At 36.7% G+C, this 18,114-nt stretch overlaps 1 protein-coding gene across 3 annotated transcripts in view; it reads right to left on the bottom strand.

Moving 5' to 3' along the window:
- Nucleotides 1-18,114, bottom strand: part of LOC118748101 (protein ECT2) — a 52,551-nt gene that overhangs the window by 3,448 nt on the left and 30,989 nt on the right. For 2 of the 3 annotated variants that reach the window (XM_036482406.1, XM_036482405.1), the window contains exons 3-8: nucleotides 5,206-5,341; nucleotides 5,015-5,121; nucleotides 4,627-4,876; nucleotides 2,327-4,096; nucleotides 638-769; nucleotides 209-571 (exon numbers count right to left, since the gene is read on the bottom strand). In XM_036482406.1, coding sequence (XP_036338299.1) covers nucleotides 209-571; nucleotides 638-769; nucleotides 2,327-4,096; nucleotides 4,627-4,876; nucleotides 5,015-5,121; nucleotides 5,206-5,341 — 2,758 coding nt within the window. The remainder of the gene's footprint in view (nucleotides 1-208; nucleotides 572-637; nucleotides 770-2,326; nucleotides 4,097-4,626; nucleotides 4,877-5,014; nucleotides 5,122-5,205; nucleotides 5,342-18,114) is intronic. The other variant, XM_036482407.1, reaches the window with a different exon arrangement.

Raw genomic sequence — 18,114 nt, 5'->3', positions numbered from 1 at the left:
AAGTTCAATCTCAATTTTCCTAATCTTAATCTTCTTCACACTCAACATTATAATATAATAGGAAGACAGATACACTTCCCTAGCATTTTTTAATCAGTAGTATTTCTAATTTACTACCGCCACTAATGAAGATTCATATCAAAAATGTATCGGTGTTTTAGTTGAACCGATTGGGTACAAGTACCTGTTTAACAATCGAGCTACGCACCTTTACAATTGTGTCTAATATGCCCACATAGTTGGACTCGGTGCTGAAAAAGTCCATAAAATGATTGAAACGCATCGACTTCTTCGCCGGTGTGGTCTCCGTAACCGTAGGTGTTTCAATACGCACTTCGCTATGCAATTTCCCAGCCTCCAACTTATCCGGGCTGGTAGTACAGTCAAAGAAACTACCCGAAACGGACAATAAACCGGCGTCCGAAACAGACGAACGTCGTTTACCCGAGCCCATTGGTGTCCCTTCAAATTGTATGCGCTGCGAGAAACGTTTCCGTTTGCGCTTGTTAAAGCTGATGGGCAGTGAATCACGGCGATCCGTATTAGGCGTGTTCGCAATACTGTCCAAATACTAGAAGGGAAGAAGGGAATAATTTTTCGAGGCAATGGAATACGCTAAAAAAGTGTATGTATTTACATCGCCAAATAGGTAATCCATCTCGTCCGCGTAGCCATTCTGTATGGTGTACCAGAACCAATCGGACTTGAGGATGTGCGTGCGGTGATTCTTCGGATCTGGCTTGGTTTGAGTGGTGTGCTCATCGACAACCTGAATTATAAATTAAAAATATTGTTCTACATACATACATACATACATACATACATACTACATACTATAAACTATGTAAAAGCCTGATGATGACTGCTCGCTCGCGCACAACAACTAATTGCAGTAGTCTGCTTTATTTGTAAGCAGGAATAATTGATTTGCGTGAAACAGTCATTTGTCAGGCACGGAAAATTTTCCAATTTACTAAGTGTTGAAATAACAAAGATGCTCGCATGCTTTTGCCTTAAAACAAATACGAAATTTTAACTGAAATTATTAACATTTACAGGGTAATCGAAAATGCTGCTGCATGCCCACAAGTAAAAGTGATGGGTGAGATGATCTCAAAGTGTTTGGAAAACCAGGAAATTTCGTTCCATTTGTTTTATAGAAATCTTTATAATAAAATATTTAAGATCACCCTGTTCGCTTGATTGAAAAAATAAATCGGCTGGATTGACATGGACTGCAAAAATGCAAACCGAAATTTTCCAGCGTTCTACTGGCTTCGAAAATTCAAAACAATTCGCACAATAGCAAATCCAGCAATTAATTAGACATTTATGATGTGCAAGTGAGACATATAAATATGTATGTATGTACATATAATGCTATGAGTGAATGCTTTTAACGGTATGATGATTTAGAATGAATGTACGCAGCTACTGAGTTCGTAAAAATAGAAAAAGCTTATTATTTGCCAGCACAATAAATTATTTTCGAAACGCTTAGAAGGGTTGGTGGCAGAGTGCAGCGATGTCAGCCATGTATCCAGAAACAAATTACAGTAAATCAAATAGAATATCATTGAGACAAGCTGTCCTTAGATTCGTTAAGTGAAACAAGGCAAAAGCAGTACGTTTAGAACAAAAATTTGAAAACATACAACACAAATTTCAGACGAAAAAAAAAGATGAGCATGGTGAGATAATAAAGTGCATTAAATTTTATAGAAATTGTGCTGCACTAAGAGTTTTAAACAAAAGAGGAGAAAATATGATTTGCATAGCATTTTTAACATTTTTCACTTAATTTAAAATTAATTTAAAAAAAATTCTAAGAAATTAGCTGGAGAGTCTAGAATAGGGTTAGCAGATTTTTCTGTTGTGAAAATAATTTATTGTGCTGCCTCCTTAACCATAGCAAATATTTAGTGAAAAAAACCCAAAACCACTTAAAAATAATTATAAGTTACAAACAAATTTTAACAACATTTAACACACTTATACAACAAACAATAGCCGAGACGTAAAAGTTAACGGAAAACTAGTCGAAAACAACAATATATATATATCGTCGTACCGAAAATGTTAAAAATGCGATGCAAATTACAAAACTGCATTGCAATGCTTTTAAATCGTTTTATCTGTGCAAATAATTTTCGGCGATTTCGAAAAAAATATGAATATTTTTACAATTTTATTTATATTTTTACTACCGAATTCTTCAGTCTTTCACTTTACTTTTGTGTTGTACTAAGTTTCCATTTCTTGTTCTTTTGCAAATGAGAATAGGCAAAAAAAAAGTTTAAGTAATGCAATGAATTGCGTTAAATACCATTGACGAGCATCCACCAGCATTTTTTAGCAAATTCTCACGCTGCTGAGGGAGCGCAGTACACTGGTTTTGGACGGCCTGACAGTGAGCATGAACTTGAAATGGACTTTCCTGATGTATTATCTCTGGGTTAATCGGCTGATTTGAACTACGAATGGGAGATGAACGAAGCGCGGGCACTGGAAAGGGTGTAGGAGTTGTGGGAATGTAAGTTGCAGGAATAGAAACAGCTGCAGCAGAATTGATCTCAGCACACTGCTTATGCGCCGCAGTTGACTGCGGCGATGGCGATGGTGCAGATAGCACAATTTTCGTAAGCGATTTGGGAGTGCCAATTGCCCTTGCTGCGGCGCTTAAAAATTTAGTTGGCGCTTTGGGCGTTTTGAAACCACTACTCGGCAATTCTCGTTCACATTTTTCGTCCTTTTCTGGCGTAGTCGTAGGCTGTAGCGTATTCACGTTGTATTTGTCTTTCTTACTACTACTACGCGTTATGCGGTCGCGAAGGCTGCGAAATTTCTCCTTCACCGGTTTGCAAATCGACTCATTGAATGTAGTTTCCATTGACGCAATCGAACAGAATGAATCATCCACATTGCAGCCGCCCTCTTCACCATTTGGTGCAGAATCGAGTGCCACTGAGCTGCGTCGTGGCCGCATCATTTTCGATATAGGTGTGCGTACCGCTACAAAGCTCATGGATCTACGTATTGAACGTGTTATGGATCCGGCGCGTATGAGCTTTGGCTTCTTCGTGCTATTCGGCAAGGCGAAAGACTCCACCGACATCAGTGAAATACTATCGAAGCTCTCGCGTTTACGTTTCAGCTCGTTAAGGTCACCGAAGTCTTCCTCATCGGCGAGCACAACGTCTGTGTCTGTCTCCATCGGAAGTGGTTCATTTTCAGGCGATGAGTTGGTAGTGATCACCAACTTTGGAATTTTTATGCTTGACGATGATCTGGCTTGGGACGCTTCCGCCTCCTGTCTAGCACTTAATATTGGTGATATGTTATTTGGATTATGAAATGCATTGTCCGCTTCTTTCGTGAGAATGGCGCCATCGGTGGTGTTTTTACTACTATCCACTACGCCATCAGCGTCAGTGTTGGCCACTTTTATGGGTGTGCTGGCATTTTCATCGATTGGATTGGGTGGTAAGGGTTTTGATTCTTCCACTTTGGCCTTGCTCGAATTAGAATTTATGTCATATTGTGGCAATTTTGATTCCTGCAGTGGCAAATTTGGCTGTTTTAGTGGAGTGTTGGCACTCAGTTGCCGGGCTGGGGGAGCGTAATCGTCCGGATCATCTATGTCGACACCCTCAGGTAGTGGGGAGCCACATTGCAGTTCCTTATTGCGATCATAGTCCACCACCAAGCGCTCATCAAAATAATCGCCATCATCATCTGCATCTACATTTTCTTCATCATTAACAAACTCATTCTTGTTCGAAGTCAAATGCGGATTTTCAACATCCATTTGACATGCATCAGCCTCAGGGAAAGTCTCTGTTTCAGTCTCATTTGGTTTAGCAGTCTTTTCTTCAGTCTTTTCGATAATTTCGTCTTGTGGCATCTCAGCAACAGCTGCGGTTGCTTCAACATTAACGCCCTTAAGTTCGTTTGAGCCACTTGTGGCGCAAGCGGGAGCAGGTCTAGGATTTGTTGGGTCAGGATTAGGGTGAAGGTTAGTTATAGGCTGGGGCTTAGGTGAATTGCAAGTGTTAGTGATGGCTTCGAGAAAATAACCACCGGTATTAGGCATGACCTGCAAATTTGTAAATTCATAAATATTCGTAGAAAATTTCCAGCAGCATGCTTATTATGAAAGTTCTAAATATTTCAATCCTTTTTCTTGTGTTGCTGTATGCGAAAACCAACATTGAATATTAATTAGTTTTTTTTTTTGTTTTGAGCTACTATTTTTTTTTTGTAAATTCCGCCACTCAACAATGATGTTTGCGATATTACGGTGTATGCCACTTAATTTTTTTTTTTTTTTTGTGACAACTACATAAATTACTACAAATGATTGTTTTCGACTTCAGCGGCACAAAATACGCTACAAATTGTTTTTCCAGCTTCGTATTATTATCTCAATTGTTTAAAATACTATATGTATAGTGCAAATCAATTAGTCACATACAATTTAGTACCAGCGCACACAAACATACACATTCGAGAATACAATAACAACAACATGCAAACCAAACAATTCAAAGCAATAAACAATAAACAATAAATATCTAAGGCTTGTTTATGCAAACAATTTATGTATTTGAATGTGGATGAACTCACGACATGCGAGCACTCGGGATCGTCCAACTCTGCCGGCACGCCCCCATTGCTGATCAAAACATCCACCATGTGTTGATGCTCGTCCGCGGGAAAGCCGAAGAAACAAATCTTCTGACCTTCAAATGCTTTCAGTTTATGCTCGCGGGAAAAATCGTCGGTCGTTGCACGAAACTGCAGCTCGTCGCGCCGTTCCCATGCGGCATAAACCCAGGCCGGCCGCACCACGGTCAAACGAAAAGTTTTTGCGTATCTAAAAAATCACAAAACAAAACAAAAATAAAATGGAATTAAAAGCCATTGCAACAGAACATTGAACACAATTTAAAACGATAAATAATAAAACTATGAGCCATTAGGCGCGGGCAGCTGCCAAGTTGTGGCAACTTACTGATACTTATCACCGCCACTGTGACTGCAAATTAGATGTGTGATCTTGGAATTCATGTCTTTGCGTATGCATCCGCCCATCGAATGTATCAGATTGACGAGACGAGTCTGTAGCATGGAAAAGAAAGAAAATAAAACTTATTTGTAGAATCTTTCGCAGAATCGTTTCGTTGAATGAAACTTTACACTTACCAGCTCATCCTTCTTGCGGATGCCCGTAAAACAGGTCACCACGCCGCGCATTGAATAATTGTAAATGGGTCGCGCGTTGCGTATAAGTCCATCCTTTGATTCGGCTGCATGCTTCAAGGCAGGTGGGCCCAAGATGCTGCAGAAGAAGAGAAATCACAACAAAGTACCGCAAATTATTTTATGGAGAAACCAAGAGGAGTGGTGGAGAGTGAAGTGGTAGGTAGCTCCATTCATGCAATTCTATGTGGATGCATATAAAGCAGAAATCTTGCATATTTCCCCGAATTTCGCACACGCATTGCGTCTACATATCACTCAACAACAGTTCATGGCCGATATTTACAACCACCGATTTGCCGATGAACTGAAGCCAAATGAAAAATCTTACAACACACACATCGTAAATAAAATTTTCCCCATAAAAATAAGAAATTATTACGAAATCTTGATGAACCACTTTGGGCGGCTCGCTTTCTTCGGGGAAACCAGGTGGCACACATTGCTGGCCGCGTCGATTACGAAAATGTGAAAATAAGCAAGAAATTTCGAAAAGTTATGAGTGGGAACGCTTATTAATAATAATCATATTTTTACATAGTTCATGCTTTAACCAAAAGCATATATCTACCTACTAAATCAAACTTTATACAGAGCTTAGCAAAAATTCAAATTCTCGTTAAAATTTTAAACTTTTTAATCTGAAGTTTAAGAAAATGATTGGGTATGCAGTTTTATAGCCTACTAAATTTTAGTATAACAAAATGCAAGTTTTAAGTGGCTAAGATTAAAAATTAAAAAAAAAAAATAAATTCCTTGCCGTATCTATTATAAAGCATCGTTCTCAAAATCGGTACGCGTTCTAGCAATTTCTGTACAGCAGTTGTTGGAATGCATTAAAAAATTGAAACGCAGATCTTTAGACAAAAGATCTACCATTATGAAGTTTAAATTTCATAGTACTAGCTTTTTATTTGACAGTTTTATTCGCGTTGGAAGTTGCTGCTCAAAAAATAATGTTGAACAAATTCGTTGAAAATCCGATATTTTCGAGATCAAAAATCAAATTAAAATTAAATATACCAAAAACTTATAATTATCCTCCAAAAATCAATGAATAGATTCCTTCTGCTTAAACTAACGGGGTAAAGTAATCATTAAAAAACATCATTTCGCACAAGCTTAAGGATAAGGCTCTTTACCTCAATTAGGAAAAAAACGACTTATCAAGAGAAGATCGCGCGAGAGAATTGGAAAACGATTATCCACAGTTCAGCGAATGCAAGCTATGGCAAGACTAAAACCTTATCGAGTTATAATATATAAAATTCTGTTAAATTAAATACATTTTATAACAAAAACCGCACCCGTTTACTTTACCCCGAATGTTCACACCAAATGTGGTATTTTATAATTATGACTAATAAAACATATTTAAAACTGGACTTCGGTCAACTGCCACGTTAAAAGTTTTAAGCTAAAAAGAAACAGGGTGATATCCTCTTACAACTAAATCTATAAAAGTCGACACAGTTGTCAAAGGGCTATGAAATGACAAGAGAATCGAGGTAGTCTCATTAAAACTCGATCAGACACCACAATGGGTCATATGACCCCAGAAATATGCTGGAAGGAGCGCTTGCACAAAGTGTTATTTCATTGCGTTATTTACTTTGGACCTTTTGTAAAGTGCTAATTGGTTTTTATGAAAACTAATTATTCACAGGTAACTTTAAATTGGTTTGAAGCCAATGATGTGAATAAAGTTCTGGAAGTCATCAATTTACGAATATGACCTATTTAGGTCAAATCGAAAAATACATGGTATTTATTTAAAACAAAATTAGTAGAGATATGCGAGCTGTGGAAAAACATAAACTAAAGATAGTTTAGTAGACAAAGTTGACTACACAAGTCTCTAGAACGGGTGTTCAGAAAAATTTTATCATTATCGAAGAAATTGTCTCTCATTTATTTATCCAAGCAAAATATTAAACTTTCGCTAACATGTATCTATAACGGAATGTTTTCCCTTTATTTTAACATATTAAATATTATTTTCTGAAAACCTATTAAAAAGATATAACCCATTTCATGCGTACCGATTTTGAGTGAACTATGCTTTATGTATGTTTGAACCCTAATAAGTACTCGGACACAGAAAAGTTCATTCACTTATCCACGCATAGTCAGATCCAGCCGCAGATCAAATTTAGCACAGTTGTACGTACATACGTCTAAGTTAAATAACAGGCTAACAACAGCCAAAATAATAACAAAGCAATATAAACATAATAATACAGCTCATCCTTAGATCGCCCCACATCAAACGCCTAAAAATAGCAATTTTCCCTTGCCCTTGGAGTGAAAGTAAATTTACGCAGCACTTATCACCCAAATACAATCATATGTTTAGAAATATACATATACATATATGTATGTGCATTAGGGGGTATCACTCTTCATACAAAAACAAAAAAAATGGGTACTGTTTTTCCATTGGAAATATAAAATGTATTATATTTTAAGACTTACGCCAAAATATCAAGATTTAAGTGATCTGGCCACCAAAAATATTGATTTTTTTTAATAAAATTAAATTTTAAAAATACTTTTTTAATAAACCACCTCAGACGATTAAAGCTTAAAAGGTCTGCATAAAAATGTTTAACAATGTTATCAAGGGAATCAAAATAATACGCTTTTTGGAGGTATGTATTTTCAAATGGGTCTAACTAGGAAACATAATCTCAATATTTTTCCGGAAGTCTTAAAATTTAGCAAATCATATAATTCCGGTGGAAAACCCGCAACCTTTTTTGGTGATGCACCCTAATGTACACATGTATGTACATATGTTTCAGCGCTTAGGTGGATGACAACTGTTGCCTTTTGACTGGCGGGCAAACACACCCCGGCGTTCATCCCACCATTGCACCAGCACCCAGGCGATGACATTGAATTGGGAATCAGATAGAAATAAATAGCGGGACTCATACGCGGCTTAATAAAAATTCTTTTTCATCAGATTTGTTTCATTTTTTTTTTATTGCTTTTTGTGTTGTTTAAAACAACGTGCACTGCTGGCACATGCCATTAGAAAACAACAAAAAGAAACCAAGGAACAATAAAAATAACAGATATTGCAATCAATAAATTTTAGTGTGCATATACAACTTTTTCAAGAATTTCAGTCATTGCCCTGCTTGAATAAAAAAAAAACAGCCAATTGGAAGCTTCTATTCGCTTTCAAAGTTATAACAATTGAATGGTATAAAAAAAATCTCGCAGTTCAATGAAATTGTTGAAGAACTTTTAAATAGAATTATGTACATACATACATACATACATATTTATATACATACAGTAGCGGCCGCAAAAAGTCGCATACTGATTAATCGATTCCGCTGTGTCTAAGCAAATAAATGTTTGCCAAAAATCAGAAAAAATTCCAATTTTGACGTTTTCTTATTACATATTTTGGAAAAAATTTGTTTATGCAGTTTTGTAGTTCTTTGAATTCAAAACAATAATACGACTTTCCCACGTAGTTCGCTCTCTCATTCGTAACTCGCACTCCAATTACCCTTCGAATTACGTAATTCGCCATACAAAATTTAGGGGAGCGAAGTACCTCAGTTGTTGTTGTTAATTCAGATCCAATTACCATGCGAATTACGAACAAATCCATGCTGTCTCTAATTTTTATTGGAAATTTAATTTAATACGGAAACTTATAAATTTTTAGGAAGAACCTATATTTTGCATAAATTTTGCAGCGAAAAAAAAAACAAAAACCAATTAGCCAGAGAACTGTCCAATCGAATTAAGAATGTGCCCGTGGGACACATTGACCTCTGCAGTTGCTGCAATTTTTGGCCAACTAAAAGTTTGCAGGCTTTTTGGGGCCTGCATTTTTATGTTCTTTTTGCGAGAGTGTTCAGCAAAAACAAACAAAATCTATTTTTATATGGAAGAAATGCGCAACACCCTCGTCGAAAAAAAAAATTTAAATCAACGGTAATTTTTAACGACTTGAAACTTGCACTTTATTGTACTAAAATTGTATGGGCTACAAAACTGCATACTCCAAAATGTTGTATAAAAAGTTTTAAATTTTGATGAACATTTTTTGAAGTTTGATTAATTTTTGTGAACTTTGTGCAAACCTTGAAAATTTAATTTATGTGGTTTCTGTTATAGATCGAACTATATTTTAAATGAAAATTATAAAAAATAAATAACTAAGCAACATCATTTTGAATTCTGCTACTATTTTATTGATCGCTGCTGTATGTATGTAGTATGTAAATATGTAGATTTAAAAGCCTTTTACAACAATGTCAGGCAGACTAAACGTTTTTATTTTGTAAAATTAAATTAAATGCGCATACAAATATTTGAAGAATGTGGATTCGATGATGTCCTTGTAGTGTAATCGTCGATGTAGCTGTTGCTTTTGTCCCCGGCACAACGCGCTCAGTTGACTCAGCAGCTGTCTTTGAACTGTGTAAGGGGCCAATAATGTAGCGGAAGATGCCTGCGAGGGCGGCGGTGGCTGTGGCTGTGGCTGTGGCACCAAGCGACTAGCTGGTGGCATTTAAACTTTTTGAGGGTCTTTTCGCTTATTTGAGAGCACACAACACAAACGCACGAACGCGAACAGATAGACGTACAGATCAGTACGCCGTATTTTTTTCTTCATATTCATGTATACATACAGCTGTGGTCAATAAGATAAGTAGTAAAATTCAAAATGATGTTGAGGTTGCACAAAGTTCAAAAAAACTTATTAAACTTAAAAAAAACTTCACCAAAATTTCCTTCAGAATTTTAGTACAATAAAGTGCAAATTTCAAGTCACTAAAAATTACCGATGAGTTTTTAGATTTCTTTTGAATTCTTTTGTGGAAGGTGTTGAGCAGTTTTCTCCATATAAAATTAGGTATTGGTCATGCGTTATATATGGAGGAAAACAAAAACAACCTCGACAAAAAAATTCTCAAAAATCAACGGTAGATTTTAGTTATTTGAAACTCGCACTTTATTATACTAAAATTGAGTGAGATACAAAACTGATTACTCTAAATTTTTTAAAACCGCTAAATAAAAAGTTTGAAATTTTGATGAATTCTTTATTATGTTTTATTAATTTTTGTGAACTTTGTGCAACTTTTGAAACTTTTATGTAGTGGTTTCTGTTAGTAAATAAATAAACATAAGTTGCAAAAAATATTTTGAATATCTTATTAGCCGCAACTGTGTACTGTGCTGACGGAAAAATAAAAAGGGACGCGATCATTTAAAATAATTGGCTATTTTTGTTTTGTTTATTTTTTTATTTTTTTAATTATAGCTCATTATCAAACAAAAACTGTGTAAGCCAAATTTCTATTTTTGTACTAGTTTGGACTATAAAACTGCAAAAATTTATTAAAACGTTTGAAACTTTGTTGAAAGTCTCTTGAATTTTCCTAATTTTTATAAAAAATAAAAAAATATTAAAAATCAACGCGATTTTGCAGCCGCTAAAGCTCGCACATAATCATTTTAAAATTTAAGCATGAACCATATTTTTATTTAAAAATAACAAAAAATGTTTAACTTTAAAAACCTTACAAATATTTAACAAAAATCAACATGTACTCATCATTTCTACTCCCCACTGTATTCGTTAAGGTACGCCACTAAGTTGCCTTTGCTTTTCATTTTTGTTTATACACACTTCCCCATTTTAATTCATATTCTTTGATATTTTCTCCGTTTTATTTTCAATTTAATGCACAAACACAGTGCCAAGACGACAAAAATTAAATAAATGTTTCATTGCAATATTACAGTAATAAATTTTGTTTGTAAATATGTATACCGATTATGATATCTGCAGCTTATTTTTGCTGCTATTGTTGTTTTGAATTGAATAATTTGTCGAGTTTTATAAGAATCACGAATATAAAAACAAAAATTTAAAGATCTGTTATGTTTAAATATGTATGTATGTATGTGTGTACCTACGCCCACCTTCTGCCTCCAACAACGTTTCACTCATCACTCGTTTGCTAATTTTCTTCTACGACATTTTTACTTTTCACGATTTTTTTTTTTTATGATTGAAACGGTGGGCGCAACGGTGGGGTCGGCCGGGTGGCTGCTAACGTCTATTGCCTATTAGAGCGCCTACATTTCGTGATCGCATTTCCCACACTTAAGTAGAAGATGACGGCCGGCATTCGAAAAAAGTGACAATTCATTTAGGATTTTGTCGAAAAATCAGTTGTTTTTCGGCGGCAAGACAAAGTGACCAATGTGCATAATTTGGCAACGTGTCACAAATGTGTTTCCGTCGCCTAGCTCGTCACACAGCAGCACAGCGCCAATCTCAATGAACGGCTGCGGATAGAAAAGAAAAAAGAACATTCATCATCCGCCATGGTGTCCCTCACAGCCACTTTGCAAGCGTTTACATACACACACACACACAAACATATGTATGTACATATGTAGATGTACCTATATGTGAGTGTTTAAATTTAATTAACGCATGTCTTTGAATATATACCTACGGTGACCATCCGTTCTGTTTTTTTGCAGGACCGTTCTGTTTTTTTGCAGGACCGTACTGTTTTTCAAAGATCGGGGTCCTGCGTAGTTTTTCAAACCTGAAAAACCTGAAAATGTAGGTACTGCTTTTTTCCAATTGTCCTGCATTTGTCCCGCATTTTATTCGTTATTTTAAAAATATCGGACAATGGATGGATTTTTTCAAAAAAGTGTTTTTTGGTACTTTTCGCAGCTTTTCTTCAATATCTCATGAAAAAATCTCCCAATCAACGTAAGCGACTTACAGCTCGAAGGGTATTGATGTGCCTCTTACCAAAATATATAACTTGTGGCGACTTCAATGAAAATTATGTATTAGTGCTACAGGTGACCATTTGGATTTTGTCGTCAAAGTCGAAAAAAGTGACATTTTCAATCAAATACGCAGTTTCATTTGATTATTTTTTTCATTATTTTCAAAATTCGATAAAGAAGATATATCACTACAGTAAATTTTGAGCCAAAGTTAATGAAAATCGGATTAGAAATGTAACAAAATAAAAAACAATTGTATTGTTTTCGTTTTGAAGGACTCAAAATTTGCCCATAAAATAATCTATTAAAGATTTTCACCTTTCGTGTAAGCTATTGTAATTAGCATATGTTTTACTATACTTTTATAAATATTCATGTAAAAAAAGATTAATATCGATGAAGAAAACGTGATTCGTTTTTAAAGTTTAAAATGCATTAAGAATTTAGAATCATAAATATTCTTTTAATATTTTTAAACGACGTAAATATATGTAGGCATATTTTTGAAAAATTGTCCTTCATTTTGAATCCATATTTATGGTCACCGTATATGTACCTTGCTTGTATGCATGTATTGTGACTTTATTGCGCTTAGGCCTACTATGGCACAAGCAGCTGAACGCCGGCGACATTTTACTCATTCGCAAAGGCCTTGTGCAGCCATTAAAACCTCAAACGAGATATTTGCACTTGTAAATTACTATATACTTATGCAACGCAGATGTGTATGCATATGTATGTGTATATGCATAAGTTTGTATGTAAATATGGAATGCATGTCCAATGAGCTAAAAGAATGCGTACCCTGTACGAGTAAAACTGCTACAGATATTAGTTTTGCACAAACAAAATGGCTGGCTTACTTAAATATTTAGTATTTCTGTGTAACGTTGGCATTTCGATAACAAGAAATATATCGATAACGATAGAAATAGAATTATCGATACTAAAAACTATACTAATACCAGACAGCAAGCAAACGATAATACCAAAAAGAAGTCGATAACGATAGCTATAACAATTGCGGAAATGATGATGGCGATAATAATTCGATAATGAGAGCCGATATATGTATGTACATACATATTTATATCTAGACATCGACGAAGAAAATAATATCAATAACGACATCGATATCGATATCGATATCACAAACAATCTAGTTTGAGCTGTAAGGCCTACTACATTCGTGATCTACTAAAACTAAAGTTTGAATTTTATTTTGAAAATGAGGTACTACTTATGAAGCAGTTGGTTAAACTGCCCGAACCTTTTGTGTTAAAGAATTTCACAGAGAAATCATTGATCTTCAGATGATGCAAATATTTTGTTCTAGAGCTATCGTTCCGTTTCCGTCAGTTTGCCTACAATGTGACTTGGACAGTTCTATTTTGCTTACAGTTGAAGGACAATAAGCCTTTCAAGGGGATTTAGTCAATGATATGGATGAGAAATAGCTACGACGTCAAATTCATTGATAAACGTAAGCCATTTAAAAAGAAAAATGCATCGCCAAAAGCCGATCAAACCTAAAGGCCAGTATGCAGCTCTCAAGAAAACAGCCAAGAAAAAAATTGCCATTATTTCGTGTGTGTGTGTGTGTGTGTGTGTCCAAGGAATTTTGACAACTGATACTTCACCAGCCTGTTGCCTCGCTCTTTCCTCAAGAAATAATGGAACGGGCATATATTGCTGTTGCAAACATGGGTTGCCTTGTGTTCTTTTTTCACAAAAAAAAAAAACTTAAGAAAACCGTAGTAGAAAGCGTAGCAAATTTCTTAAGAACTGCGTACTGCGTACTTCGCATAACTTCGCACAACTTCGCATAAACTTTAAACTGTAATTTCGTATATACTTTGTATGTATTCCACTACCCATAAATTAGCAGAACTTTTAAAAAGTTAGAGATCTGTTGAGTTTAGATTTTGCTTCACATTTTCCTAAGTTAAATTTTTATTGCACTGGTACAAATGGTTGTGCGAAGTTATGCGAAGTATGCATAATCAGTCCTTTAAGGAAATTTGACACAAGAAAATTTCTTAGCCATTTCTTGTACGTAACTTTATATAGTTTTTTCTTGAGAGCTGCATACTGGCAGTTTTTCAAAGGAGGTTCTTGAAACTAATTGGATAAATAATTTTTCCCATATTTGACTAAAATATGCTCTCGACCATTCGGGCTGAAAGCTTAAGGAGGTTTCATTCGCTATTGAAACTAGTTAATTCTTGTTTGTAGAATAGAGAATGAATTATGTGAAAATTATATACCAAAACGTACGTAAATAGACATTGGGCCGTATGCATAAACCTAAGCAAATACTTTTTTTTTTATTGTAATTTCAGGCCTTTTACTCAATTTCTTCAAATAAATTTAAATTAAAGGTATGAAATTTTAAGAAAAATCATTCGCTTAATTTTTATGCATACGGCCCATTCTTTGCAATTTTAATTAGTTGTTATTAACTTACGAGTGTTTAAAATCAGTAATTAAATCAATTAGTTACATTTGTAGGTAAGAACGTTTAGTTTTTGGCCTAAAAATATTATCTATTAGAACTTTGTTCACATAACGGTTGTTTGTAACAGGCAAAACGAATCGAGGTACGTATGTATAGACAAATGTATACATGAATGACCAGAATGAAAAAAGAAATCGATTAAGCGGTGACTGTCTGTCCGTCCGTCCGTCCGTTAAATTTTTGGAAAATGGGCGTAGCCACGCCCACTTATGATTACACGTGTATATCTTAAGAACCGCTCCACCAATGCTACAACATACTCAATAGCTGAAAATTTTTAAAATCGAACAATAACCACGCCCACATCCCATATAACGGTAATTTAGAGATATACTAAATCGTCGATAAATCAGTAAATACCGAAGCTAATTTATTCAAAATTTATGTTTGCAATAATTCTTTGGCACAAATACGTTTATAAGATTTTGGAAAATGGGTGTGACACCGCCCACTTATGATCACATAAATGTATGTATCTCGGTAACCGTTCGACCAATATGTACCAAACTCGGTATGATTATTGTGCTTGTAATCGGACTAAAATTACGCCCACTTTTTATATAAAGGTAAATTTCAGAAATGCTTGAAACTTCGATATTTCTAATGCACCCCCTGCTTACCATGTAACGGTAGTTTTCGGAAAGGTGAAAAAAACTATATTTGATACTTGCGCCGGGTATCTTATATTCGGCTCCGCCCGAACTTAGACTTTTTTACTTGTTTAGATTAAAAAATATCATTACATTCTGTCTTTTTTTTTACAAACTTTTATTTACATCCACCTGTTGTTGTTGTTGTTGTAGCGGCTACAACAACCCCGCCCAGATCGGTTGGTATCTCAGTCGTTGTCGTCAAGTTCCACTAACGGCAACCCTAGGAAGCGTGCAGCTTCTGCGGGGTTTGCCCATAAGGACAAGGTCGTTAGGGATGTCGGGTTTGCCGGGCATGCGAAGAGATGTTTCGAGTCATGTGGGGTCTCTCCGCATGCCGGACATTCGTTTGGCACATCCTCATTCAGCCTACTCAAGTAGCAGTTTAACCTGCTGCAGTAGCCGGAGCGAAGTTGTGCAAGTGTAGTGCGCGTCTCCCGAGGCAGATGAAGCTCCGTCTCGTCAATGTCCGGGGGTGGTGTGCCTAGAACGGCATTCACAGGTCTAGAGTCTACATAACTCGAGACTGAGTCCCTGTGAATGCCGTTCAAGGCCTGTCTGTAGGCTGTCGGGTCCAGAGGTTGCTTAATGAACCTCTGGACTTCGTCCGTTAGTTCATATAGATGTCTCCTGACGTGCCTAGGCGAGGGCTCCTCTGCAAGCAGCTGTCTGCTCGGGTGGCCACTTCTGTGGCTCCCGATCAGGAACTGCTTGCAGAGCATAATATTGTGCTCCTTTACCGGGAGCATTTGCGCCTCGCCGTGCAGGTGGTGTTCAGGCGTCATCAGGAGGCATCCCGTCGCTATCCTCAGTGCGGTGTTTTGTACGGTCTGTAGCTTCGTCCACTGCGTCCTACTAGTCCCAGGCGACCACACTGGCGCTGCGTAGTTCAAAACCGGCCGGCCTATTGCCTTGTATGTTGCCAGCAACGTTTCTTTGTCTTTGCCCCAAGTACTGCCGGCTAGCGACTTGAGGACCTTGTTGCGGCTCTGTACTTTATTGACAATAGCGGTTGAGTGCGCAGAGAAGGAGAGCAGGCTGTCGAAAGTTACTCCGAGTATTTTGGGGTTATTCACCGTCGGAATTGGTGTGTCATCGACGTGAATCCCCAGCGGTAGCCTGACCTCCTTCGTCCAGGTTGTGAACAGGGTCGCGGAGGATTTCGTAGGGGAGAGGGCTAGACACTTTGCAGTGAAGAAGCGAGAAAGTTCGGAGAGATAGCCGTTTACTTTCGAACACAGGTCATCAATTCCATTCCCAGTCGCCATAATCGAGCAATCGTCGGCATAGGAGACAATCGAGACTCCCTCTGGTGGTTGAGGGAGCTTTGAAATATAAAAGTTAAACAGTAGCGGGGAAAGGACACCACCCTGAGGAACCCCCTGTTTTATTTTTCGCTGCTTACTCGTTTTGTCTCTGAACATTACCGACGAATGTCGACCACTTAGATAATTTGCCGACCACCGTTTGAGCCTCTGTGGGAGAGAGCAGGCCTCTATATCTTCTAGTAGCGTGGAATGGCAGACGGTGTCAAACGCCTTTGACAAGTCCAACGCTACTAGAATCGTTCTCTCACAGGGACGGTTACGGTTAAGGCCACGAGTTATCTGAGTGTTTATGGCGTTAAGTGCTGTTGTTGTGCTGTGCACTTTACGGAAACCATGCTGATGCTTCGCTGGGGTCAGGTGATTTGTGAAGTACGGGAGTAGCAAGGCCTCGAGTGTCTTCGCTACCGGGGAGAGGAGTGTAATCGGACGATACGAATCTCCTTTGTTTGCAGGTTTCCCCGGTTTGAGCAGTGGGACCACTCTCCCCACCTTCCAGATGTCTGGGATGATGAGAGTGGCCATTGACAAATTGAGGACCTCCGTTAGGTACGCTACCCCCGCAGGACCCACCTGTCCTATTGTCTTTATCTTCTCCTCGATGAACTAGAGACTTAAACTTCGAACTTAGCTCAGAACCCGATGGCTATGCAATATGAAGGATGAATTCATCCGCTATGAGGTGTAGTAGTCAAGATGTTTGAGAACCCTGTATATAGGGTCTGATTTGGTTCATATTTAGAATAAAACGAAATAACTCCACAAAAAATGCATCCGCCAGGTGGAGCGGGGTCGATATATTTTGAAAACCTGTATCTATGGTCGGATTTGGTTTATATTTAGAAGATATATGTACAGTGGTCCACAAAATAATAGGAGTGCGTTATTTTGGTCAGTTTTTGCTATTTGCCTTTTGTTTATTTAATGTTTATTATTTTTATACAAAAGTTAAGCTGGGTATACAACAAACAACGAATAAATTCAGATTTTAACCGCTGTACAAAAATTATTAAAATTCTGTAAATTTTCACCAAAATATCAAACTTTTTAATCAGAATCTTCAGAGAAAATTCTGGTATGCAGTTTTATAGCCCATTCAATTCTAGTCTGAAGAAGTGCAAGTTTCAAGCTGCTAAAAAATTCCGTTGATTTTTGGCAATTTTTTTTGCTGGCACTGTCCCCATATAAAATAATATTGTCGAACATACTTTGTATGGAAAAAACGTGAAACACCTTCAACCGAAAAAATTCTCAAAAATCAACGGAATTTTTTAGCAGCATGAAACTTGCACTTCTTCAGACTAGAATTGAATGAGCTACAAAACTGCATACCAACATATTTTCTAAAGATTCTGGTTAAATAGTTTGAAATTTTGGTGAAAATTTGCAGAATTTTTATAATTTTTGTACAAACTTGAAAATGTAAATTTATATGGTGTTTGTTGTATTACCAGCTAGGCTTTTACAAAAAAATACGAAACATTAAATAAACTAAAGACAAATAGCCAAAACAGGTTAAAATATCCCACTCCTATTATTTTGTGGACAACTGTAAGTACATATA

This window comes from Rhagoletis pomonella, unplaced genomic scaffold (assembly GCF_013731165.1).
Source record: "Rhagoletis pomonella isolate Grant_MI unplaced genomic scaffold, Rhpom_1.0 Rhpom_scaffold_00012, whole genome shotgun sequence".
NCBI lineage: Eukaryota > Metazoa > Arthropoda > Insecta > Diptera > Tephritidae > Rhagoletis > Rhagoletis pomonella.
This window is presented reverse-complemented; position numbering and strand designations above follow the sequence as displayed.